This window comes from Myxocyprinus asiaticus, chromosome 48, assembly GCF_019703515.2.
Source record: "Myxocyprinus asiaticus isolate MX2 ecotype Aquarium Trade chromosome 48, UBuf_Myxa_2, whole genome shotgun sequence".
Taxonomy (NCBI): domain Eukaryota; kingdom Metazoa; phylum Chordata; class Actinopteri; order Cypriniformes; family Catostomidae; genus Myxocyprinus; species Myxocyprinus asiaticus.
The window spans coordinates 14,528,373-14,554,920 of record NC_059391.1 but is presented as its reverse complement, the minus strand read 5'-3'; the positions used below and the strand labels follow the sequence as shown (position 1 = coordinate 14,554,920).

Sequence of the window (26,548 nt, the reverse complement as noted above, 5' to 3'; positions counted from 1 at the left end):
TGTCCCTTTTATTAGTTACTGTATGTAAGTAGTGATTTGTCTCAATACCAAAGTCAGTGGTCTTATCTCATGTAAACCATACCGTTTATTTAGAATACCTATTTTCTCATGTCCATAATGTTAATTTACATAAAGTTTTTAAGTATTGCTTGTTTGTGACATTATGAGTTAAGACAATCAGGGTGTTTTCCATTTCCAGCAGATGTCACGAACACTCACTTTATCATAAAGGTAACACAACACAAACATTTATGAAAAGATCTGTTGACAGGAAACTCAACCCTTGTGTTGGCTAAACAACACAGTGGCAGAATTCATCTGTCTTCTGAGGTTAAGGTTGCTCATTTAACCATTTTTTTTGTTTTTTGTTTTTTTGTTAAATGACCTGTAGCTACAAGCAATAGATTTTCATTGCCAGAGAGCTCATATTTCAATCAGACTTAACAAATATGATAAAAAATTAGGGATTTTTTTTTTTTTTTTTACAATAACAGTGACTAATCCACAACTCTCAGTGAATGTTAAAGTAAGAAAAAAATGGTTGCAGCTTATTGGCCATGGTACTGCTATTTACAATCAAGAAACTGTTCCGGCAACACATTTACCTGTCAATTCCATGATTGTAAACCATGACTCCTTGTTGAGTACATCAACACAAATGTCAATTTCTACAGAGTAGTGTGAGGAGTGGCTAAAGGGGTGCTATCAGAGCTAAATGTTTCTGCAATTTTGGCCACATATGCTCCACATGTTCTACATTAAAACAAGTGCATGACATGACAAATGTATTCACTGTGTTGTGAACAGACCATGACAAGTGCATGACAAACATCAATATGATTTGCCTGTGTTACAGAATATATGCGCTGCATGTTACAGAATATGACATTATTGCAAACAACAATACTTTGTACCATGTTAGGTAAACTGTCAGTACAATACAAAATTTGACTGATTTAATTATAAATTAATATAATGCCAAAAACCCAGTTATAAGCCATCTTGGTGGCACTTTATTATACAGTATGTGTACTTAACAGGTAATGTATATGTGTAGTAGTTACAAATAAATAGGGTGTATAAACAGGTACTTATTTTACATATGTGAAGTGTACATACACAGTAACTATTATGAAACATTATAGTACATTCCTGGTGCATAAATGGAATATACTGTATGTAGTAGTTACAAATAGATTACAGGTGCTTATTCTACATATTGGAAGTAACAATTATAAAAAATTATAAAAAAAAAAAAATTGTACTCACCAACCCTTACAAAAAAATATAAACTAGCTACAAACTTGCCACTTGTTATTTTGACATGCAAATGCACTTGTGAAATACTTAGATACTAGATAGAAGCTAAGTAGTAGCAATGTCTGTTTTGCAAACACAAGATCTGTTAATGCTAAATAGCAATGCACAATAGTGCACTTTATTTTACACTCCTGTTTCCATAGTATTTCCAAGGACCTGCGAGTGAACATACCTGGAAGTGCTGTCTATGTACTGCACATCAAAAGAAAAAGAGAATAGGTAATTCCTATGAAATTACATTGTACAACAGTGCCCTTTATTTTACAGTCCAATTTCTCTGGTGTTACCAAGGATGTACTATTATATGTACCTAGAAATAATTATAACGTAAGTTATACTTGCACTTTCCTGGAAAAGGTACCAAAGATTGGACTAAGGTACTTAATGAGTACTTGCAGCCATGCATTCATCATTCAGAGTGCACAACAGTCTTATGGGGCTTTTCCACTGCACGGTACAGCTCAACTCGACTCGACTCTGCTCACTTTTTGGGGGTTTTCCACTGTGAATAGTACCTGGTACCTGATACTTTTTTTAGTACCACCTCGGTCGAGGTTCCAAGCGAGCCGAGCCGATACTAAATGTGATGTCAAAACCCTGCAGATCACTGATTGGTCAGAGAGAATCATCACAACCAGCGTCACTGGATTTGCGACACGGGACAGCAACCCGCTAGTTTTAAAGTTAGCAACAGCGACAGCAATATCATTTGTTCACGTGACTTTCGAATTGTAAAAAGAAATGGCTGTGCACAAAACCACGCCGTGGTCAATAAACGAAGTGCAGACGTTCCTCTCATTAGCGATGAATGAAACGACACGAAATGAAAAAGTCTTTCAGGAAGTGTCTCAGCTGTTGGCCGCACACGGCTACCACTGGACCTACCAACAGTGTAGGGAAAAGTAAAAAAAAAAAAACACAACAGACGGAGTGGTTCAAACAGAAGAAAGTGGAAGTGGTTCGACCAAATGGACGCTATCTATGGCAATAGACTGGCGAGCAATGGGAGGGAAAGTGCCCTGGACTCTGTGTTGTTGGAGTCCACGATGGAGGATGGTACGTTTTGTTACGTTAACTCTATATTCTGCTTGAAAGCTTCACTTTATTTAGTTGACCAGCTACTGGAAAGCTTGCTTCTAAAACAACCAGGCCAATTTAACTGTTACACTTGTGTAAAATCACCATGCAACAACTGCTTTATGCAGCAAAATGAGCTAGTAGCTAACAGCTAGCAGTCGTATTATTGTTTATGGTCAGTAATGTTTATGTCGCGTTTAAGATGTTGTCACGGCAGTAGAGGCGGTGCAACTATGACGATCAGCCTATAATCCCACCCACGTTGAGGCGGCACTAAACTGCAGTGGAAAAGCAAGCTCAGAAAAGTAAAGCGAGCAGAGTCGAGTTGAACCGTAATGTGCAGTGGAAAAGTGCCATTAGACTAAGCAATTACTATCATAAATCTTAGATACTGTGGTTTATACTGTGACTACCATCCTTAACCAAGTAATTGCTGATTACATGCCAACTTCTTATGTGTATTTTGATAGTTTTTACTTACCTAATCAGTACATAATCTGTAGTTTCCAGATTATATAACACACGTGCATACAGTATTTATTAAATATTGCATCTATAAAGTAGTTTAGTTGCTACCTAATTATTTATTGCTGAAGGTACTATGCAGGATCACATCCCACATTCATGTATGTACCCTGATATAACTTCTGACTGCTTAGTATACTTCTATTTAAGTATTGAGTCTTCAAATATTTTATAATAATTGCTTTGTACGTATACCTCCAAAATGTAGAATTAATACCTATTGTTACAGTATATTTATTTGTAAGTACTACATATGCTCCGTTTATGTACCAGATAAGTACTATAATGTTTCATAACAGTTACAGTGTACTTACACTTCCATTATGTAGAGTAAGTACAGTGCCTATAAAAAGTATTCACCACCTTGGACATTTATATATATTACAGTACACAGTATATATTTTATAATTAATCATAGTGAACTTAATCTGGCTTTTTTGACACTGATCATCAGAAAAAGACTCTTTCATATCAAAGTCAAAACACATTTCTATCAATTAGTCTAAATGTATTAAACACAAAATAAATGATTGCATAAGTATTCACCCCCTTCAATGCAACTCACCTAAATCATCACTGTGCAACCAACTGGTTTTAAAATTCGCACAGTTAATTAAATGGAGATCACCTGTGCAAGGTGTTTCAAGTGATTTTAGTATAAATACACCCGTCTCTGGGAAACCCGTATCTTGGGAAAAACACAATGAAGGCAAAATAACACTACAAGCAAATCCGCAAACATAAATCAGGGGATGGATACAACAAAATGTCCAAGTCCCTGAATATCCCTCAGAGTACTGTGAAGTCAATAATTAAGAAAAGGAAAAAGTTTGGCACAGCAGTAAATCTGTCTAGAGCAGGCCATCCTCAAAAACTGAGTGACCAGGTAAGAAGGGGACTAGTGAGGGAGACCACCAAGAGACCTATGGCTCCTCTGAAGGACTTACAAGCTTCAGTGGCTGAGATGGAAAAGACTGTGCACACAATTACCGTTGCCTGGGTTCTTTATCAAACACAGCTTTATGGGACAGTGGCAAAGAGAAAGCCACTATTGAAAAACAAAACAAATGAAATCTTAGCTAGAGTTTTCCAGAAGGCATGTGGGAGACTCTGAAGTCAGCTGGAATAAGATTCTATGGTCTGATGAGACCAAGATGGAGCTTTTTGGCCGTCAAACCAAACACTATGTTTGGCACGAACCAAACGCTGCACATAATCAAAAATACACCATCCCCACTGTGAAGCATGGTGGTGGTAGCATCATGCTGTGGGGATGCTTCTCTGCATCAGGCCCTGGAAGGCTTGTAAAGGTAGAGGCATAGAGGGTAAAATGAAAGCTGCAAAATACAGGGAAATCCTGGGCTTGAGGAAAACCTGATGCAGTCTGCAAAAGAACCAAATATTTTGTGTTTAATATTTGTTATAAATTTAGACTAATTGGTAGAAATGTGTTTTGACTTTGATATGAAAGAGTCTTTTCTGTTTATCAGTGTCAAAAAGCCAAATGAATTCAACTAATTAAAAAATATAGATATATATTAAAAAAACATTCAAGGGGGTGAATACTTTTTATAGGCACTGTAGTTGTTGATACACAATATTTATTTGTGCTATTAGCTTATGTGCTATTTATGTACCAGGAAAGTACTATAATAGTTACTGTGTACGTACACTTCCAATATGTAAAGTAGGTACCTGTTATTACACCCTATTTGTTTTTAACTAGCACACATTTATCTGGTAAGTACACATACTGTAAATTAAAGTGTTTCTTACAAATGTATAAATAAAATAATCTTAACAGATACCCCTAGAAAGCACACACTGACAAATTTAGCACTGCATACTCACCCGCTGCATACTATTAATTCTTTCTTTTTTTAAAAAATAAAAAAATAAAACAGTAAAAACACAGGTAACCGCACACAAGTCTAGCCACAATGGGCTCAATCAATTGGAACTTGGGAATGTGGCGCCTCCTGGTGGTGAGTTGCAGCCACTTCCTCTCCTGCTTTTAAACGCTGTCATGCTGGTTATTACACTATAATTCCAAAAGGGGGAGCAATAAAAAAAAATGGTCTCTGACACTTTGTGATATTTCAAAACAAACTTATTTCAAACGTCAATGACAGATTATATACAGGATATACAGTATGTTTTCTATTAAGGTAGTAGCCTGAACAAAATTTCTTAGTATTTTTTCTGTTATAACAGTTGCTGTACAACAGTTACTGATTGGTGACATAATTTTAAAATCATAAAGCATATTTTAAACAGGTTTTTTAATATATTAACTTAAAATGTTTATATATTAAAAAAAATAAATAAATACAAAATAAATAAAATAAAAAAAAGCAGGACACAAATGCAAAACGTTAGCTAACTAATTGTTGCAACTGAATGCATGGCAATGAATAAACACTATTAACATTAATTTCTTACCAGTGGTCTGGCTGCCTTTCTCCTCCTCTTCCTTTTTCTTATTCCGCTCCCGACTTTTAGGTACGATTCATGATGATGAAAAACCCTTTGAGCGTGCAAGCCCCATCTTGGTGGTCCAGTTGTCCATGCCTGCCACGGTCAGCGAGCCAGCACCCACGCCTGCCACGGTCAACGAGCCAGCACCCACGCCTGCCATGTCAACGAGCCAGCACCCACGCCTGCCATGTCAACGAGCCAGCACCCTCGTCTACCATGGTCCCAGAGCCAGCGCCTGAGGTCCTCGTCGGTCCCAGGGCCAGCGCCTGGGGTCCTCGTCGGTCCCAGGGCCAGCGCTTGAGGTCCTCGTCGGTCCCAGGGCCAGCGCCTGAGGTCCTCGTCGGTCCCAGGGCCAGCGCCTGAGGTCCTCGTCGGTCCCAGGGCCAGCGCCTGAGGTCCTCGTCGGTCCCAGAGCCAGCGCCTGAGGTCCTCGTCGGTCCCAGTGCTCATGGCCGTCCGGAGGAGGAGAAGAAGGGCTTCTGCTTCCCAGTCCACGCCAGCACTCATGGCCACGGAGGCCGTTCCCCTGCTGTTGCCAGCGCTCACGGCCATGGAGGCCGTCGGCGAGCCTGTCCTGTTCCCTGAGGCCATTTATCTGTCTGTTGCTCAGTCCAGTGGCCAGCACCTGTCAGACACAAGCTACCAGTCTGTTCAGTGCCCAGCGGCCACCCACTTCCAGTATGACCCCTGTCCAGCGGCCGCAGCCCAGTCTGCTGACCCCTGTTCAGTGGCTCTGCCACTCGAGTCTTCCATGGCTCAGCCCCTTGAATCCTCCATTGCCTTGCTCTCTGAGTCCCCTAGTGCCTTGCTGTCTGAGACCTCTGGATCCACAGCTGCCATATACTCTGATTCTCCACCTCCTGCAGTTCCGCTACCTGAACCCTTGCCTCCTATGGCTGCATCTCTGGTGCCTCCTCCTGTGGCTCCGCCCCCTGAGCCTCCTCCTCCTGTGGCTCCGCCCTCTGCGGCTCTGGCCCCTGGGCTTCTGCCTCCTGCTCCTCCCATAAACTTTTTGTTTTTATGTGTTAAGGAGATTCAGGTGGAGCACCTCTGTGAAGTTGGCACCCCATATAATTAAATCATTATCAAATCTATACCATTCGCTTGTGCTTATTTGTACCTCAAAAATTTACGCTTGTGCTGGTTCGGTGTTTGAGATATAATACATTATTTTTTTGGGGGTGTGATGTCAATTTCCAGCCCCTGTGGTCCAAATCGCTCCAAACCGGTGTCGTTCGTTTGTGCTCGATTTGTGCTGGTTTGTGCCATCAAAAGAAACACTGTAACTATTTAATTAAGGGTACGTTTACACGACAACAATGTACTAAATATGGTTATATGTACTAAATATCCTTTGCGTTTTTGAAAAGTTTCGTGTACAGACGACAACGTTGTCAAAACGATCTCGTTCACACGGATCCACGAAAACGACTAAAAACGCTGTATTATGCATGCCAGGCCAGTAGTTGTCGATGTTACTTTGTAAAGAGACACTACGCGCCTGTGCACATAAGCATTCTTCCACAGAGCGGTGAATACAAACAATGAAGATGGCGAAAGCATTAAGCAATTTTGTCTGGACGCATGATGAGGTTGCTTTATTACTACATTTACTTTGCTGGAGAAGCATCAATAAACTCAAAATCTTGAGCAACACAACCACAGTCCTGTAGTCCGCCATTGTGTTTTGAAGTACTCTCGCGCGTGCCTATAGACTGAACACGTAATACGCCTGTGCATAACGTTTTGGTATCCTTACACGGAGACGAAAACGGCATCGTTTTCAAAAACTTGCATTTTGAAACCCGTTTTCAAATGTTTGCGTTTTCAGGCCCCAAAACGCCGTTGTCGTGTAAACAAACAGCCAAAACGCATAAAGTTTTGCGTGTTTAGTTGAAAACGTTGTCGTGTAAACGGCCCCTAGATGGGGTACCAACTTCACGGAGGTGTCTGGAGCTGCTCCTTAGATGGGGGTCTCTGTAATATTACCCGGGCGACCACCAGGGGTCGCTATGTATGTTTATTGTTCATTTCGTGTCTTTCGTTTGTTTATGGGTTTTGTATTTCTTTTTCATGGTCTTTGTTCATTGGTCCTTGTGTTCATTAGTGTCAGGTGTCCCTCCTTTCATCATTAGTTCTCTTTGTATTTAATCCCTGTGTTTTCCTCTGTTCATTTTCGGTTCTTGTTCGGTTAATTCAGTGTGTAATGTGCTTTGTGTTCTAGTTTTGCATTGTCTCTAGTGTTTTCTGAGTTTTTGTTAAAAACTGCAATTGGATCCTGCCTTCTCCAGTCTGTCATCATTACAAATTGTCTCAATCGGGAGCATCTGCTGTTTTATTATTTATTTATTTTTTTTTGTATTTCATGAAGTTACAAGAGAAATGTGACAAAAGATATGTTTACAGCTTATAAACTCTAAAAGCTTTTTTTCTCCGGGCCATTACTTGATTTAATTTGAGATGTGAGTGAAATATGATTTAACCGTATGTTTTACACATAGGTGAATTAGGGACCGGGCCAGTACCCAGGAAACCTTGACTACCAGGTCTCACGGCCCATCAACTTTGAAAACAAATGTTATATATGTTTAAATATGTGGGCCCCACAGCTTATTCAAGGCCCCCTCAGCAGTGCCTTTTGACTATGAGGGCCCCCAGCCCTCTTATAGGACCCTTTTACCTTCCTGTTTCTAATTAAATATTTTGAGCCACACTTTAACCCTATTACTCCACACATATCGTATTTGATACATGCCTTTCTAGTCTCTACATCATCATCACTATTTGTATGAGATGTCTACTGTCTCCTGGTGTTCTGTGCTCTTCTGGAAGTAGAAGACCTTGTTATATAATTTCCAAAATAGCTACCTTCATATTTTGATGCGTTCACCTTTTTTATGTGAAAACTTTGCTAATTTTGATAAAGTAAAATTAACAATGGCGTTTAAATGGTTAATGATATTGAATTCAAGCAACGTGCTTACAATTTCATTATTTTAAAGAAAAATTGGTTTAAACAGGTTTAAAAAATATAATTTTCTGATTATTATTTCATATATTAGGCTTTATATGGTTTAGCTTTATTCTTTGTATAAAAGGGCTGTCGTACAAAAACATTAATTATACCATTCATTGCTATAACTGCATGTTTGCACTACATTACAAAAAAATAACAGCTTAGGTGGTTGAGGAAAAAGAAAATATTGATATTTTACTTTGTGTGGTTCAAAAGTACTGATTAAAATAGATATGTAAAGTTTGTCAAGACAAACAATAATGTTGGTTTGACAAAACCGTTTATAAATAGTTTTTAAATGCTTAAAGTTAAAAAATGTACAGGTCTTACAGAAATAAATGAAAGAAAGAAAGAAGGGCTTGTGTGTAAGTTTTAACAGCTGAAGTTTGAAATTATGAACATTCAAAAACAGACTTGTAGCTCATTTAAATATTCTGCCAATGTTATGTAGTCTAGTGGATTTTGGCTTAAATGATGCCTTCTCAGGGCTTTTCTGATGGGAGAATAATAATTGTAGCCAAGATGTAGGGTCATTGCAAACAGAATTTCCAATAAAATGACCAAATGACCACTATTTGTGAGCCCCACACCTTTCAGCCCATCGAAGCGCTCACAATGAAGGGTAAAGTCTTTGAAGAAAATAGGATGTAGGGATAATCACATCTGAATGGAGCGAACCCCATCATTCAGATGAGTTACAAAAGATATAGCAGCGCGAGCCAAAACTGCCTGAACTCTTTGTCAAGTTTCACCAAACCCATGCGTAGATGCTGTAGGAGTCTAATTGTTAAATTCTTCAATATTTAAAGTGTTCGATGAAGTTAAAAGATTTAATAATGTATTATTGCCACTTTAAAAGGCAATAATACATTATTAAAAGAAAAGAAAATTGGCCCCGAGGCCCTTGCTAGTCATAATCCGCCCCTGGTTTGACAATATGTGTTCAGTAAATAATCATATTTCATAAGTTCTGGAAATGGAACACTTCTAATTTGTCAGCAAATTAAAATGCACCTGGTAAGAGCTGGTTATATTGCCTATATGCATTGTAAAGTCTTTAAATCGACACCTATTTTATGTTATTCAGGCGAGTATATATTCATTAATTTGATGATTTCTTTTTCATCACGGAATGTCAAAAGTATGCCAAAATATTTATGTATTATTATTCAAGCGACTCAAAAGCAAGCATACAGTAATTTCCTCATTTATTTTCTGCTTGCAATACAGGCAACATTTATAACAAATACTTACATTTCAACATGTTCACATACTTTGAACTCATTTTTGATGCTACAATAAATTAATAAATACTTTTCAATCCAGAAATTACATTGCTTGCATTTCTTTTGTTTATTTATGAAACATATAGTTAGCATTTGGATGTGTACTACAGGTGTCAGCTGAAATTACTGTATATGAAAGGGGCTGTCAGTGTCATCAAGTTCACAATACTTATTTGTTCTTTTTGTTTACAAAAAAAAAATTGCCTTTTGATATGTTCAGTGCTGTACATATAGTTTGTTACCTGCATAAAGAATCATTTTGACGATTATTTATGGCTACTTTCCACTGTCTGGTCTTTCTGTTAAGACTTAAGCATCCATTAGGGTCCTAACTGAATATCTAGGCAATTATCACTTATCAAATTAGATGATGCATATGCAGATGATGAAGACATTAATGCCCTAATGAAGAGAAATGTTGATTTGCTAAAGACACTTTTGCTATAATGTAGGCTTTTTCAGCAATTTTTATATATTTGTTTAGGGTATCAAGGCAATTGTGATTTAAAGAAGGTTGTACTGGGACGTGTCATTTATTGATTCCTCACAGTGACCTTTGAACTTACTCATGGGCACATTATCTCATGCCCAGTCTACGGCAGCTCTGATGACAACAGATACAGATAAGGAATTCAGTCGGGATTTGTTACCAGGAAACGTAACACTAGCTACTAGTGCATAACAGTGGCCTTTTTTTTTCTAACTCACTACTGGACACTTCAAAACAAAAGGAAATCTTACACACCCATGGCACTATAATAAAAAAGGCCACACCTATTTTTATTCAGCTGCTCTGAAGAAAGCAAAAGCATTGCCCTTGTACCTGGTTCCTGCTTCAGAAGGAGACCAACTTCAGCGCACTGATTAAAAGTGTATTTGAGCTGGTAAGCCTTAGAATTTCATTTCAAATATACCTATACATGTTCATTTCTGTTACAGAGGTGTTATGAACAATTATAAATCAACTGTATATCTTTCTTTCTCTAGTGCAGCTAGATAAATGACATGAAGATGATACATTTCCAAACAAATCTCTCCCTGGATCAGCTGAAGCTGGCAATTCGTTGAATTTGTTTCTTGCTTGCATAATTTAAACACTGTTTTTATCTCACAATAATGACCAGTTTGCTCTGCAGATCAGTAAGGGATTATTATAAAGGCTTAAGTTTTTGCCAACGGTAATTCTCTTGTTTATTTCACATGATTTCTGCAAAGTACCCAGGTCCGAGGGGGAGGTTTAAACCAGGATTTTCATTCCCAGGGTGAGTGCTCTGAACTTGACTCATAGATTTAGGCCTAATGCATATATGGCATATACAGCATATATGGGTACTGTAAGCTAAAGTTCAATAGCCACTGTTAGGGGGGAAAAGTGTGCTAATTCCAGTATGTAATGTTGGAGGCAAGCAAACACATTGTATTTTAGAATAGTTAGAAACATAGTGTACATTAAAACAATCTTAATTTAACTTAATTTTCAATCATAGGCCAACTTTGACTGAATTTGAGATTGAGTGTGTTCAAGTTAACCTCATAGTATCTCACCCTCTTAAATGACCTCTGTCCATATCTAAATAACCATATAATTTATACAAGGCATTCGCATCTTTTTAATCTCTAGTGCGCATGCGCGTGTCTCAGACGGGCGTGCCGTGTGGTTTTTCACTTTACAGGTAAAAATCAACTCGCTGAACCAATAGGCTTCAAAGTTACGTACATGGTCCAAAAGAACAGCCAGAAGAGCTTCATTTTTAACAACACATTTATTATTGCCTTTTGGCACCCTAGTAAAATAATTAGCCTAATTGTTAAAATGCATAACCTTGGAGATCTTAATGAAATAATATTTAGTGTATGGGTAAATGGAGGTAATCTACAATCCTAAAGAGGGGTGGATTTTTTTTAGAGGGGTGGAAAATAGTGCACGGATCTCACTCAGATTTCTGAATCATTATAGTGTGTGTTTCCGTGTAAGCGCCTCTCGGAGGGGAGGGTGATCGGGCGGCCGTTCTGTTGGCAGAAGGGCATCTATATCCGCAGCATTCCCCTGCATCCTCCAACTTCTGCCTATAATCCCTGTGTCTGTCTTTCTGTCTGTCCATTCTTCAAGATCGACATCATTTGGAGAGATCTCGTCTAAGCTGTTTGGCTTTTGTGGGCTTTGAAAAATGGCAAGCAGCTTTACAAGGATTTTATCCAGTAAAAGGAAGGTGGGCATCTTGTCGTTGTTTGGTGCGGGGTCTTTGACCGTGGGATTCTTCCTGAATAGAGAGCAGCATGTCAGTGCAGGAGCGAACGTCCGGAGAATCTATCCTCCCAGGTAACTGGGTTCTCTGTGCAAACGGTAAAGCTAATTGCATCGCGTTGGCTGATATTCCAACAATGTAAAATGGAATGGAATGTCACACAAATGCCTAAGTAGGCATGTTTATTGATTCTGGGTTATTGACAGACTCAGGGCTGATCCAGTTAGACACAGTGTTACAAAATCCACCGCCCCTGGTCGTGTGGGAATAAATAAAAATTACATTTTGTATTATATTATATTATATTATATTATACAAAAAAGCATTGTGAATTAATGCAGAATGCTGTTACCGTATGCTGTGTTCGCAACAATACCACATCAACACATTTTCTCATCTAGACCTATAATGTCTGTTAAATACAGTAGCCTATAATGATACTCGTATATAAATCCTTTTAATTTTCACTCTTTGCATATACAACCCCAATTCCGAAAAAGTTGGGACAGTATGAAAAATACTAATAAAAACAAAAAGGAGTGATTTGTAAATAATATTCACCCTTTGCTGTACTGAACGCACTACAACTACACCTTATATGATGTTTTTCCTTGTGAATTATTATTATTATATATATATTTTTTTTTTTGAAAATGTACAGTAATTTCAAATCAGATGATTGCAACACGCTCCAAAAAAGTTGAGACGGGGCAATTTAAGACTAATATCAATTTGATGAGTTGAAATAACAAGGGGATGTGAAACAGGAGATGTTAAACAGGTGAGGCAATCGTGTCATAGTATATAGGGAGCCTCCAAAAACAGCCTAGTCCTTCTAGAGCAAAGATCATTCAAGACTTGTCAATTTGCCAACAGATGCTTCAGCAAATAATCCATCACTTTGATAACAATGTTCCCCAAAGACAAACTGGAAGGATTTGGGGCATTTCACCCTAAAAGATTCAAGGAATCTGGTCAAATCTCAGTGCGTAAAGGGCAAGACAAAAACCACTTCTGAATGTGTGTGATCTCTGATCCCTCAGACATCAATGTCTTAAAAACATCATTCATCTGTAATAGATATCACGAACATGGGCTTGGGATTACTTTAGTAATCTTTGTTAGTCAACACCTCTCGCCGCTTCATCCACAGATGCAAGTTAAGACTTTGCTATGCAAAGCAGAAGCCCTACATCAACACTGTCCAGAAGCGCTGCCAACTTCTCTGGGCTCGGTCTCATCTTAGATGGAAAGTAGAACAGTGGAACCGTGTTTTTTGGTCCAACAAGTCCACATTTCCAATAGTTTTTGAGAAACACAGCCATCGTGTTCTCCGGGCCAAAGAGGAAAAGGACCATCCAAGCTGTTATCGGCGTCAGGTCCAAAAGCCAGTGTCTGTATGGGCCAGAGGTGTGTCAGTGCCCATGGCATGGGTAACTCGCACATCTGTGAGAACACCATGAATGCAGACAGATATGTACAAATTTTGGAGCAACATATACTGCCATCCAGCACCATCTTTTCCAGGGACGTCCCTGCATTTTCCAGCAGGACAACTTCAAACCAAATACTGCCCAGATTTCAAGTACATGGTGTAAGCAGAGAGTGTGGGTGCTAGATTTGCTGGCCTGCAGTCCTGACCTGTCTCCAACTGAGAATGTGTGGCACATTATGAAGCGCACAATACGACAATGAAGACCCCGTACAATTGTGCAGCTAAAGACCTACATAATGGATGACTGGGGGAAAATTCCACTTTCTAAACTTAACAAACTTGTGTCTTCAGTGCCTAAATGCTTAATAAGTCTTATTATAAGAAATGGTGATGTTTCACATTGGCAAACACTCGACTGTCCCAACTTTTTTGGAGCGTGTTGCAATCATCTGATTTAAAATTACTGTACATTTAAAAAAACAAAAAAACAATGAAATTCACAAGGTAAAACCTCATATAAGGTGTAGTTGTAGTGCTTTCAATATAGCAAAGGGTGAATATAATTTACAAATCACTCCTTATTGTTTTTATTAGCACTTTTCACACTGTCCCAACTTTTTCGGAATTAGGGTTGTACAAAGTGAGGAATGGGTAGGCGATAAATGTTATTAATTTGACTCAGATATGTATGCATGTGTTGATTATGCAATTATTTTGCGTTTAAAATGCACCTGTACTGGTTGAACATTGGCCGTGTCTCAAAACCTAGTGAACCTTGTTCAAATCAGCGCCATCTTTGATTTTTGACTGGAATGACAACGAGGCTGTTAGGGACAGACGTACAGTCTTTTCAACAGGTTGTACAGTTGTTTGAAGTTATTTTGGATTGTTCCGCTGAAGAAACATTGAAAAATATCTTACCAAGAAATTTCAGAAGACAAAAAAACCCCAGACAACAAGAGTTGTGGAAAATTATATGATCTAAGAGCTTTTTGATAGCTTTATACAGTGCATGTCATTGAAGAGAGGGCTATTTTATCCCTTACAGCAGGGGTGGGGAACGTCAGGCCTAAGGGCCATAGTATAAGGCCTCCGAAATCATTTTACCTGGCCCATAGGGCCATTTGAGAAATATTTAAAAAGCAAAAAAAAAAATAAATAAAAAATAAAAAAAAAAATGGCCTTGATTCAGTTAACTGGAAAAACAAAAACAAAAAACAATTAAAATAATGTTATAAAATATATTTAAATGATAACAACGCAAAGTATTGTAAAATAGACAGACCTTTTAGTGTTTTTTCTTGGTGCGTGAGTACGTAACGGAATGCGTTTGTTAATTTCAACCCACAATCAGAAATTGCAAGCAACTGTATGGCCTGTGAATAATTTAGTAAATACTCGAATGGCCCTTAATGGAAAAAAGATTCCTCACCCCTTCCTTACCGCCTCGTTTTCATTCCCATCGAAAATGAAAGATGGCCCTAATGTTCAAAGTCTATGATGCCCAAAATACTGTCTTGTTAGGGGCCAATCACACGGAACGCGGTTCTGGGCAAAAAAAAAAAAAAAAACCTACGTAGCGTCACAAAAAGAGTAGAACGCAGATGTCTCGAGATGCATTTTTAAAAGTTGAAATTCTTTTTAAACAGACATGGCACCTAAAATCCGCAGGGCTTCTGTGTGAGATAAAATAGAGATAAAATAATATGTAAAAATAGTGACACGTGCCGCAACTGTCAAAAACGTATATATAGCACATGCTTACATAGAAAAACTACTGGTGTAAAAGGCCCGTCAGTTGGTTTTGACATGTTCAGAGTGCGGCAGTTATGAACAGAAATGTTGTCTAAGTTGGTAACTCACTAGATGTTGAGACACAGCCGTTGTCCGGAATTTTGTAAAATGAAATCTTTTCTAAAAATTATCAAATTGTTTGCATTCGCTCTGGCTCTTTCATATTACCCAACAGCGCTGAATATCCAGATTTGCGGAAGCACAACAATTGTATGGCCAGTCACATGTCACCTGCCGTATACGCCAAGCTGTGTGATAAAGCCACTCCGAATGGGTACACTTTGGACCAAGCCATCCAAACAGGTGTGGACAATCCAGGCCATCCCTTTATAAAGACAGTCGGCATGGTGGCAGGGGATGAAGAGTCATATGAGGTAATATGAGCGGATATTATTAGAGACAGATAGTCAGGCGTATTAAGAGAAGGCAATTTTTATGGAGGACTACAGCTCACCAAACCTGTTTCATGCAGGTCTTTGCTGACCTCTTTAACCCAGTCATCAAAGAAAGGCACAATGGTTATGACCCCTGCACTATGAAGCACCCCACTGACCTGGATGCCAGTAAGGTAAGAGGGAATGTTTTAGTTGTCTCAACATATGTATTAATAATTGCTCTTGGAAGGGTCACTCTTGATGAACTTTAAGTCATCATGTGGCCTTTTGTGGTTACTATGGTGATTAACAATACATTTTTAAGTGAAAAACAGTCTTTTATAGTTCAAGAAGGTCAGTATATTAAATTAATATTAGTATATCATTTGATAATATACAGTACAAGCATCAAAACTGTATCCCGTAAAGCCGGTAAATTTCTGGCAACCGCCGGTATTTTACCGTAAATTTAAAGGAATATTCCGGGTTCAATAGAAGTCAACCTCAATCGACAGCATTTGTGGGATAATGTTGATTACCACTAAAATTAATTTAGTTTCGTTCGTCCTTTTCTTTAAAAAAGCAAAAATCAAAGTTACAGAGAGGCACTTACATGGGGCTAATTTATATAGGGTTTATAATTTTAAATGTTTATAATTTTATAAAAGAACTTACATTAAATCTTCTGTTAAAACTCATGTATTATTTGAGTTGTAAAGTTGTTTAAATTGTCATTTTTAAAGTCACTTTAAGGTTTTAGGGTTTGTTGACATTACATCGTCATGGCAACCAAGTTGTAAAATTGGCTATAACTTTATGTAGAAAAGGTTAGTAAGTGATTTTATCACACTAAAATCCTGTTTACATGCATATTGTTCTTGTCTTGTGGCAAAACTTTTGAAAAAGTGAGTATTTTAACATTTAAGGATTGACACCATTCATTTCCATTGTAAGTGCCTCACTAGAACCCAGACTTTTGCTTTTTTTTTTTTTTTCAGAAAAGGAGGGGCAAGTCAAAAATACATTTTGTGATAATCAATATTATATTCCTTTAACAGATTTTTTTTTTACAGTGCACACAAGGACTTCTGGGAATGCCCGATTATTGTTTTTTTTACTGTAATTTTAACAAATTTTGTTAAACATATATATATTTTGACCGTTAATTATATGGTAAAATCATTCTTTTTACATCTAAAATACAACATTTTTATTATGTGTATTTTTTTACTGTGTATATGTTGCGGTAACTACCCGATATATTTGCATCTTCAACAATAGTAATTTAGAGTCATGTTTGTCATTTTATACACTTTTTGGTGACAGAATCAAGGCTGTAACCAAATATTAGTTACAGATTGGGGGGAACCAAATAGATAGATTTGCATTTCTTTTAAATGGTATGGCAAGTTACAAACAGGAATGTTAAAGTTTCAGGTTATTTCCATTGTGTTAAGTCTTGGCCATCTTTCGTCCCATCAGATACGTGGTGGCTTGTTCGATGAGAAGTACGTGCTGTCGTCAAGAGTCAGGACAGGCAGGAGTATCCGGGGCCTGAGCCTGCCCCCAGCCTGCACCCGTGCTGAGCGCAGAGAGGTGGAGAGAGTTGTGGTTGATGCTGTGGGAGGCCTACAGGGTGATTTGGCTGGCAAATACTACAGTCTCACTCTAATGACTGAACAGGAGCAGCAGCAGCTTATTGATGTGGGTATATACGCTATCTATGTAATGATTGCTGAACCCTGTCAACAATTCAATCGAGACAGCATTAGCTGTTGTTCACTCAACCCTATAATCTTTATTCACACTGTGAAATGCGTATATCAGATTTGACTAAGTAATGCACTATTTATTTTTGTTTTACTATGCAGGATCATTTCCTGTTCGATAAACCTGTGTCGCCCCTGCTGACATGTGCAGGCATGGCTCGTGACTGGCCCGACGCGAGAGGCATCTGGTGAGCATAACTTTCAGTAAGAAGGAAGCGACCACCTGCCCTCCAAAGATACTGTACATTGTACAGTTGCGATAGTTGTAAATAGGAATCAGTTGCTTATGCAGCTGAATGATCCACTCCATCTACCACACTCTAAGTTGGTAGATTATCATTCCGAATGCATTTTTGCATCAGTCAGCACTGTTTTTTTTTTTTTCTTTCTATGTAAGCATGCACTTGATCAGTGGTTCTCAACCTTTTTGACTCCAAGGCCTCCCATTGTCAGATATTTCCTGTGGTACTTCTGCAGTATTGATGTAAGAAACTAGGACTGTGGCCTGGGTCCGTGTACCTTCGGATAATTCGTTTTCTCATTTTTGTGAGATAAATGCTCGAAATGTCACGAAATGTCACGTTTAAACAAAGACAAGAAACACTGAACGCAACTTGTGCAACACCCCCACCCCCTTGAAAACGTCATGTATTTACTCAAAGCACCAGGTGAAACTGAATTACTTTAAGCACCATAGACAGGTGACATACGCAAGGTTGATAGACACTGACTGATCCGCAACAATCCAACCTAAGTGCAAGAAAAGCTTTACATAGGCTACGTACAACAATTATTTTACTTAATTCCCATTACGTTTTAAACACATTTGCTGTCCATAAATAATATTTTATTGCATAATGGTTGAACGCATATAGTGAAGGTAACATCGTGTCTGTATGCAGATCATATAGTCCAGATGTTAAAGAGAGACAACTGCATAATGGATAAGGGTTTCATTTTATTCAATCAGTTCATGGTTAGATGTTGTATCCTAAAAATAAAATGAAAACTTTTTGTAGCCATTAAAATAGGGAGGTTCATTCTGTTCTGTTTAACACATAAACATACTGTATATGGACACAAATTTACACCCCCACCGATATTTCCTTTTAAAAAGGTATACATATAGACATGTCGGGCAAAATAAAGTCCTTTCTGACTGTTGCCATGGCAACGTGCACACCTGAAACCACACAGCTGTCCTCAATGTGATAAACTTGCAGTGATTTAGCACTCGCCATGTCCCGTGTGAAAAGGCTTTTATTCTGAAGAAAAGGAATGAGGAAGGACAGATGACATTGCAGGTTTAACCAATCAGTAGAAATGGGCGTCACATCCATCCACTTGTGCAAATCAAATAATGAGATTGTACACTTATTTTAAGCGCTTGAATGAAAAAACAAGAAATAGAGTTCCTGTTTTTCTAGTTCTTATATGAAAGAAAAAAAAAGAAAAAGAAAAGTGTTCTCTCAGTTGTAATCATTTCTTTCTAGATTAAAATAAGTAAACAGTCGGTTTATTGGTCATTCCATTCTGAAGACAAAAACAAGAAAACAAATTATCCGAAGGTACACGGACTGGCCTGCAGTCACATTTTTGTTTGCAGTTTACCAGGGTTCCCGAGGATCCTTAAAAAATCTTAAAAAGCTGTGCTAAATTCAGATTTCAAAAATTTAAGGTCATAAAAAGTCTTAAATATTTTAAATGATACAACAAAAGTCTGAATTATCATTTAAAGAGGTCTTAAATTTGGGGGTAGAAAGATGGGAATCGTAATATGACCTAATCTGATTATCAAACTTAAATTTAGATTTAATAAAATAAATGCATGCGCTGCGTTCTTCAAAGTGAAAACGTGGCACTGTTATATTTTGTCCGAGCACGTAGGGGCTTGTCAGTGTTTCCAGCTGTTGCAAAGCAGTTCGTAATCATTAGGCCATATCGGAAATATATGACAAGCATTAACTGTTGATAATGATATAGTGTTGATAAAATATGACAGTGTTTACTTTTAATTGTTTATAATGTAATACATTGTAGATTATTGTAGGAGTGCACATTTTATATCCCTTATCTGTTTGAATGAGCAGCTGGAAGCAGTGAAGCGCAAACATTTCAAAATAAGAGTCCCCGGTGTATTTCAGTCTTTAAAGTTAAAAGTCTCACGCTATAAATCAAATCTTTTTTCCTGCTTATTGGTATTTACCATAAACTGCATCTGGAATTTAATTCAATTTGGACTCTTGTAGCCTCTGTCTGGCCCTCCCCATCACAGGATGAAAGACAATATAAAATATACATTTAAAGGAATATTCCGGGTTCAATACAAGTTAAACTCAGTCGACAGCTTTTGTGTCATAATGTTGATTACCACAAAAATTATTTTGACTTGCCCCTTCTTTTCTTTAAAAAAACAAAAAATCTGGGTTACAGTGAGGCACTTACAATGGAAGTGAATGGGGCCAATGTTTGAACATTTAAATATTCATTTTTCAAAAGTATTGCCACAAGACATGAACAATATGTATGTTCTGTGTAAAGATATAGCCAATTTTACAACTTCCTTAATGTCAACAAACCCTAAAACCCTAAAATGACTGTAAAAATGACAAATTAAACAAACTTACAGCTCAAATAACACGAGTTTAAACAGAAGAATTAATGTAAGTGCTTTTATAAAATTATAATCTTAACATTTCTGCTTTTAAACTCTCCAAAAATTGGCCCCATTCACTTTCCATTTTAAGTGCCTCACTGTAACTCGATTTTTGACTTTTTTTTACGTAAAGAAGGGACGAGTCTAATTTTTTTTTTTTTTTTGTGTGTGTGTGGGAATCTATTATACCACAGATGCTTTTGATTGAGCTTAACTTGTGTTGAACCTGGAATATTCCTTTAATATATGCAATATACTATTGTCAGATTAATTGCCTGTCTTTCAACACATCATTGTATCAGCAAAATCCAATATCGTTCGACCTCTAATTTGTATTTATATATATAACGATACATTAAACAATTTTAATGTGATATATATGTGGAAAACATGTCTTGAGTATTTTAAACTTGCATATATCCTACCTTGTTTTACTGATAAGCAATGTTAAGGCCATGTTGAATGTGTGCCCCTGCCTGTTTAAGTAAGTGTCTGTAATACATGATTTATTTTGAGATTGTGTGGGTTTGTTTTGGTATAGGATATGGTATTGATTTTATTTGTTCAGGTCTTGAAAAAGGTCTTAAAAAGTCTTAAATTTGATCTTAAAAACTCTGTACAGAGCCTAGGGCTGTCACGGAGATGGTGTGATATTTCAGAACACCTAATTCAGTGATATCTGTCAGGTAATAGGGGCATTTTTTTCTTGCCATTTAATAAAAAAATCGCTTACAGCACCTTTGACAGCTGCTGTTTTTCTCATTATGGTAGTGTTCTCTTGGCTGTAAGGGTTAAGTGGTTTTATGGCTGACAATGCTCTCTGCCAGGGTAGCGTTATAGCCCCAGATAGTCTCAAGCCTTACGCTCGGGTCCGATATTAATCACGCAGTGTGCCTAAAGCTTGCTAACATCTCCTGCAATATTCATTCTCTTCTTCCTGCTGTCTCCAGTCAAACTTGATTTGGAAAATACCTCTTTAATACTCTGGTGTTTTTGAGCTAGCAAAGCACTAATGACATGGGTAATGCCTGACTTATACCCTTTATGGTTTGATTCGGCACCCCTCTCTTTGTGTGTCGCCTCTATTGGTTGCAAATACTATATACAGTATATGGTTATATGTACTCCTGGTCACATGGATATGTTTACAGGCCAAAGATAATGGCCTCAATATTGCTGCAGATGATATTGAATAAACTGATGTCTTTCAATGGCAGGCATAACAACGAGAAAACCTTCTTGGTGTGGATCAATGAGGAAGACCACACTCGTGTGATCTCAATGGAGAAGGGGGGCAACATGAAGAGGGTCTTTGAGCGTTTCTGCAAGGGCCTTCAAGAGGTGAGCTCACACACTTGCATATTGTCTCTTGGTCAGTGCCAAAGCTGCACAAGCCTTCATTATTTATCCAACAGTGCTCTGTGAGAGACACTGCAGCTGTGTTTATTGCAGCTGTGAGAAATGCCCTTTTGTGGACATACAGTTGTAAACACATCATCTTACCAGACTTGCATCTGTGTGTAATTATGTGTGTGCGCCATTGTCTTAGTTTGTGTTAGTTGCTGATTCTAAAGGGGAAATTGTAAATATATTTTTGATTATGCTTTTTAGTTGAACAGATCACTCATGGATCATTCTCACAAGAACTTATTGTGTCCCTCAGGTTGAGAGACTGATACAGGAGAAAGGTTGGGAATTCATGTGGAACGAGCATCTGGGTTACATCCTCACCTGCCCATCAAACCTGGGCACAGGCCTACGAGCCGGTGTCCATGTTAACCTTCCTCGTCTCAGCAAGGTGCTCTCTCCAGAAATTAATGACGAACTCTCTCTAAAATATGACCTAGCGGAAATGTTTATATTCTGTGCTCCAATGCAAATGCAAAATGCAGTGACTACAAATTTAGTCAAAATTGAGACAAAATTGAGCAGTGAAATCTGGTCTTTTAGACCAAGGGTTTTCAAACTGGAATCTGGGGTCTCCCATGGGGCCGCAATGGGGAGCTAGGGGGTCTGCAGAAAATTTGAGGGAAGATAATATTTTACAAAATGTATTTGAACAGTAAGGACTGCAAACCAAATCTGCATCTACCAAACAGTATTTCTAAGTGGCCATCTGTCCTTTCTCACAACAGATGTTCAAGAATAGTTTGTGTGTTGTGTTTTTCTAAGATGTTTTTAATCGCTACTGTTGTCTTTAGCCTGCACACTGATTAGTTCTATTAAAGGAATTGTTCACCTAAAAATTTAAAATCCTCTCATCTCATCAGCAGAAAACAAACAAAGATTTTTTGAAGAATATCCCAATTCTGTAGGTCCATACAATGCAAGTGAATGGTGGCCAGAACTTTGAAGCTCTAAAAGCACATAAAGGCAGAATAAAAGTAATTCATCAGACTCCAGTAGTTAAATCTGTGTCTTCAGAAGCAATATGATAGGTGTGGGTGAGAAACAGATCAACATTTAAGTCCTTTTTTACTATAAATGTCCAACTTTTACCAGCTTTACCAGAAGGTGGTGATATGCACGAAGAATGCGAATCACCAAAAATCAAAAGAAGAATGTGAAAGTGGAAATTTATAGTAAAAAAGGACTTAAACATTGATCTGTTTCTCACATCATATCGCATCTAACGACATGGATTAATCCACTGGAGTCTTATGGATTACTTTTATGCTGCGTTTATGTGCTTTTTTGGAGCTTCAAAGTTCTAGTCACCATTCACTTCCATTGCATGGACATACAGAGCTGAGATCTTCTTCTAAAAATCTTAATATGTGTTCTGCAGAAAAAGAAAGTCATACACATCTGGGATGGCATGAGAGTGAGTAAATGAGAGAATTTTCAATTTTGAAAAAGTGCCATAAATTAACTGACACTGACAAAAAAAAAAAAAAAAAAAAAGATATGCTGTGAACCTAATACAAAGTTCATATTTTCCAGATTAAATAATTAGTTTTGTCATAAAATATTTTTATTATTTTCTGTATAATTTCATGCTATTATTTATACAGAGAATACATGGGTCGTTATTCATGAAAATATTTAGATACTTTTATATTTTTTGAATGGGTGTCCCACAATAATGGATTGTCATATTTGGGGGTCCTTAACATAAAAAAAACCCTGTTTTAGACTATGTGACTGACAGATTTGGCTCAACTATGCTCAGATTTAGAGAAAATGGAGTAATCAAAAAAGCCATTTTTCTCAGGTTCAGTGTTGCCTTAGTTACTGTGTTTTTGCATTTGTAGGGTATTGTCTATTCCGCTGAAGAATAAATCACCCCTTCTGCATATTTTGATACTATTCTAAGTTAACATTTATACTGTATATCATGTCTGTTGTGGATTAAATTTATTAGTTAATCCATAGTTCACATGAACATGTCATGTCTTGCATTTTTACTGTATATATCTTTTCTTTTGCAGGATCCTCGTTTCCCTAAAATCCTGGACCACCTGCGGCTCCAGAAGAGAGGGACCGGGGGAGTGGACACAGCAGCTGTTGGAAGCACTTTTGACATTTCCAATCTAGACAGGCTGGGCCAATCAGAGGTCAGTGGCATGAAACTGCAGAACACAAGAAAGAAGTCTGTTGCAGCACATGATAACTTCATTATGAGCATTTAACATAGAAAAATATGTAGTTATTACCTTACTTTATAATAACTGTAAACCTCTTGTCTGTTGTGTGCTCAGGTCCAACTAGTGCAGACTGTGATTGACGGAGTGACCTACCTTATTGAGTGTGAGAAGAAATTGGAGAAAGGCCAAGACATCAAAATCCCCACACCCATCAGCCAGTTTAAATAGACTGGCAGTAACCTCGCCCCTTCTTTGCTCCTCCTTCTCCTGGCTCCTCCCTTCCTCCTGTCTGTCATTTTTCCTTCAATATTCTGCTTATACCGTTCCATACAGCATGCCTCTGTGTGTTACATCAGTCATACTGCACTCCAGTATAAAAACAGGAGTGAATGTATCATACTTCATGATTGTGTTAATGTGGCACTAATGATTTGTCACATTGTAATTTACTTGATTGTGTTGCAATAATGCTATTATAACCATTGTCAAGATTGCCTCAGGTTTAAGAGAATTAAACAGATGTTTTTGAAAAAGATGATGACGATATAAATGCTTATTGAAGGACTTTCACTGCAGTGTGTTTTTATTGTGTATTTTACTGTGGTTGTACATGAAAGCCCAAACTCCATAGTCCACTGAAATAATGCATGTTTAAGCTGGTGTTATTCAGGTTAACTAGCAAAAGTTCATCATATTTAAAAGTATTAAGGTATCTGCCACATGACAAGCTTTTTTTTTTTTTTTATCTTTTCCCACTCTGTCATTGTTTTCAGTAGACTCAGCATGAGTCTTGTCAAAGGTGACAGTAACACTGTTAAAAAACAGCTTCCATGTACCATTATGTTAGAAAGCTCATATCCTGATCAATGACCATTGATGAATGGATGGATGACATTCAGTTTACATTGTTGAAAATAGCCAATCCTGACCCTGATATTACACAAATCAGCAGGGATACCTGCCAATAAAATATTAAATGTTAAAGGAATGTTCCGAGTTCCATAAAAGTTCAGCTCAATTGACACCATTTGTGGCATAATATTGATTACCACTCAAATTTATTTTGACTCGTCCCTCCTTTTCTTAAAAAAAAAAAAAAAAAAAAAAAAAGCACAAATCTGAAAGAGAGACATCTGATATCAGTTGAACAGCAATTGAACATTATCCTTCACTCGTTTAAAAAGGAATGTTCCGGGTTCAATACAAGCTAAGCTCAATCGACTGCATTTGTGGCAGAATGTTGATTAAAAAAATAAAATAAAATAAAAATAAACATTTCTTAAAAAAAATAAATAAAAAAAAGCACAAATGGAGGTTACAGTGAGGCACTTACAATGGAAGTGAATGGGGGCCAATTTTTGAACGTTAAAATACTAACTTTTTCTAAAGTATAGCCACAGGATGTAAACAATATACGTGTAAACATGATTTTAGTGTCATAAAATTACTAACCTTTTCTGTGTAAAGTTATCTAAAATTTTACAGTTTCATTGCCATGGCGATGTCATGTCAACAAACCCTAAAATTACTCTAGAAATGATGATTTAGACAACTTTACAGCTCAAATAATACACAAGTTTTAACAGAACAATTAAGTGCTTTTATAAAATTATAAGCTTCACATTTCTGCCTTTAAATCCTCCAAAAATTGGCCCCATTCACTTCCATTGTAAGTGCCTCACTGTATTTGTGCTTTTTTTTTTTTTTTTTTTAAGAAAAGGAGGGACAGTTTTTTTAATTTAATTTAATTTTTTTAATCAACATTCTGCCACAAATGCAGGCGATTGAGCTTATCTTGTATTGAACCCGGAACATTCCTTTTTAAACAAGGGAAGGATAACGTTCAATTGCTGTTCATCTGATATCAGATGTCTCTCTTTCAGCTTAAAGTAAAATCTTTCTCAGAAGCAGAAATGCTTCTTGTTATTTAACATACTTCAAGAGCATTGTAGACAGTTCTGAAAGGAGCAATATGTAACATTGACATCAAGCGTTTAAAATGGGTACTGCAGTGCAAATTCAAGATATTGGAGAGAGTTGTCTCCCCCGCCCCCCGTCCCCTCCTCCCCAGTCTGGAAGCTCACGCGGGTTGCCAGGTTGAGGACACGCAACAGGAACGAGCAAACTGACAATGGCAAGCGACGAGCCTTACACTGCAAGCTGATCAGCTAATGTATATGTTTGCAATGTTTTTGTTGTTAGCCAATTATAAACCGTCTCGTGGATTTTTTATATATAACTCTGTCAATGTTAGCTAGATGTATCTCTGGCTTCCATGGCTGCATCGCACTGTTTCCCGCTAACTTGTTACAAGTCTGGCAACCCGGGGTGTCGAAATACTATTGGGAAATGCGTAGTGGGCGGAATCACACAGGCCAAAACACAAACAGATATTCCGGCCCTGAACGGACTTTTCAAAGTAGAATATACAGGTGCATCTCAATAAATTAGAATGTCGTGGAAAAGTTCATTTATTTCAGTAATTCAACTCAAATTGTGAAACTCATGTATTAAATAAATTCAGTGCACACAGACTGAAGTAGTTTAAGTCTTTGGTTCTTTTAATTGTGATGATTTTGGCTCACATTTAACAAAAACCCACCAATTTACTATCTCAAAAAATTATAATATGGTGACATGCCAATCAGCTAATCAACTCAAAACACCTGCAAAGGTTTCCTGAGCCTTCAAAATGGTCTCTCAGTTTGGTTCACTAGGCTACACAATCATGGGGAAGACTGCTGATCTGACAGTTGTCCAGAAGACAATCATTGACACCCTTCACAAGGAGGGTAAGCCACAAACATTCATTGCCAAAGAAGCTGGCTGTTCACAGAGTGCTGTATCCAAGCATGTTAACAGAAAGTTGAGTGGAAGGAAAAAGTGTGGAAGAAAAAGATGCACAACCAACCGAGAGAACCGCAGCCTTATGATTGTCAAGCAAAATCGATTCAAGAATTTGGGTGAACTTCACAAGGAATGGAC

General features: G+C 37.6%; 1 protein-coding gene across 4 annotated transcripts; it reads left to right on the top strand.

Moving 5' to 3' along the window:
* The first annotated feature begins 10,436 nt into the window (after nucleotides 1-10,436).
* On the top strand, nucleotides 10,437-24,496 carry LOC127437767 (creatine kinase U-type, mitochondrial). 4 transcript variants are annotated; one of them, XM_051692927.1, is made up of 11 exons: nucleotides 10,437-10,586; nucleotides 10,918-10,964; nucleotides 11,813-12,022; nucleotides 15,353-15,551; nucleotides 15,650-15,745; nucleotides 17,034-17,255; nucleotides 17,423-17,508; nucleotides 21,194-21,317; nucleotides 21,640-21,774; nucleotides 23,408-23,533; nucleotides 23,678-24,493. In XM_051692927.1, the coding sequence occupies exons 3-11, from the start codon at nucleotides 11,871-11,873 to the stop codon at nucleotides 23,789-23,791; spliced, it is 1,254 nt and encodes a 417-aa protein (XP_051548887.1). In that variant the 5' UTR covers nucleotides 10,437-10,586; nucleotides 10,918-10,964; nucleotides 11,813-11,870; the 3' UTR covers nucleotides 23,792-24,493. The 4 variants fall into 4 exon arrangements, with proteins under 4 accessions (XP_051548887.1, XP_051548889.1, XP_051548888.1 ...); XM_051692929.1 differs by having other exon boundaries at nucleotides 10,439-10,586; nucleotides 10,690-10,964; XM_051692928.1 differs by lacking the exon at nucleotides 10,437-10,586 and having other exon boundaries at nucleotides 10,627-10,964.
* The last annotated feature ends 2,052 nt before the right edge of the window (nucleotides 24,497-26,548 follow it).

Coding starts and splice junctions, on each gene's coding strand:
- LOC127437767 (XM_051692927.1), top strand. CDS start 11,871: ATGGCAAGCAGCTTTACAAGGATTTTATCCAGTAAAAGGAAGGTGGGC. Junction 17,256..17,422: donor AGCAGCAGCAGCTTATTGAT/GTGGGTATATAC, acceptor TTTACTATGCAG/GATCATTTCCTGTTCGATAA. Junction 23,534..23,677: donor ACAGGCTGGGCCAATCAGAG/GTCAGTGGCATG, acceptor TTGTGTGCTCAG/GTCCAACTAGTGCAGACTGT.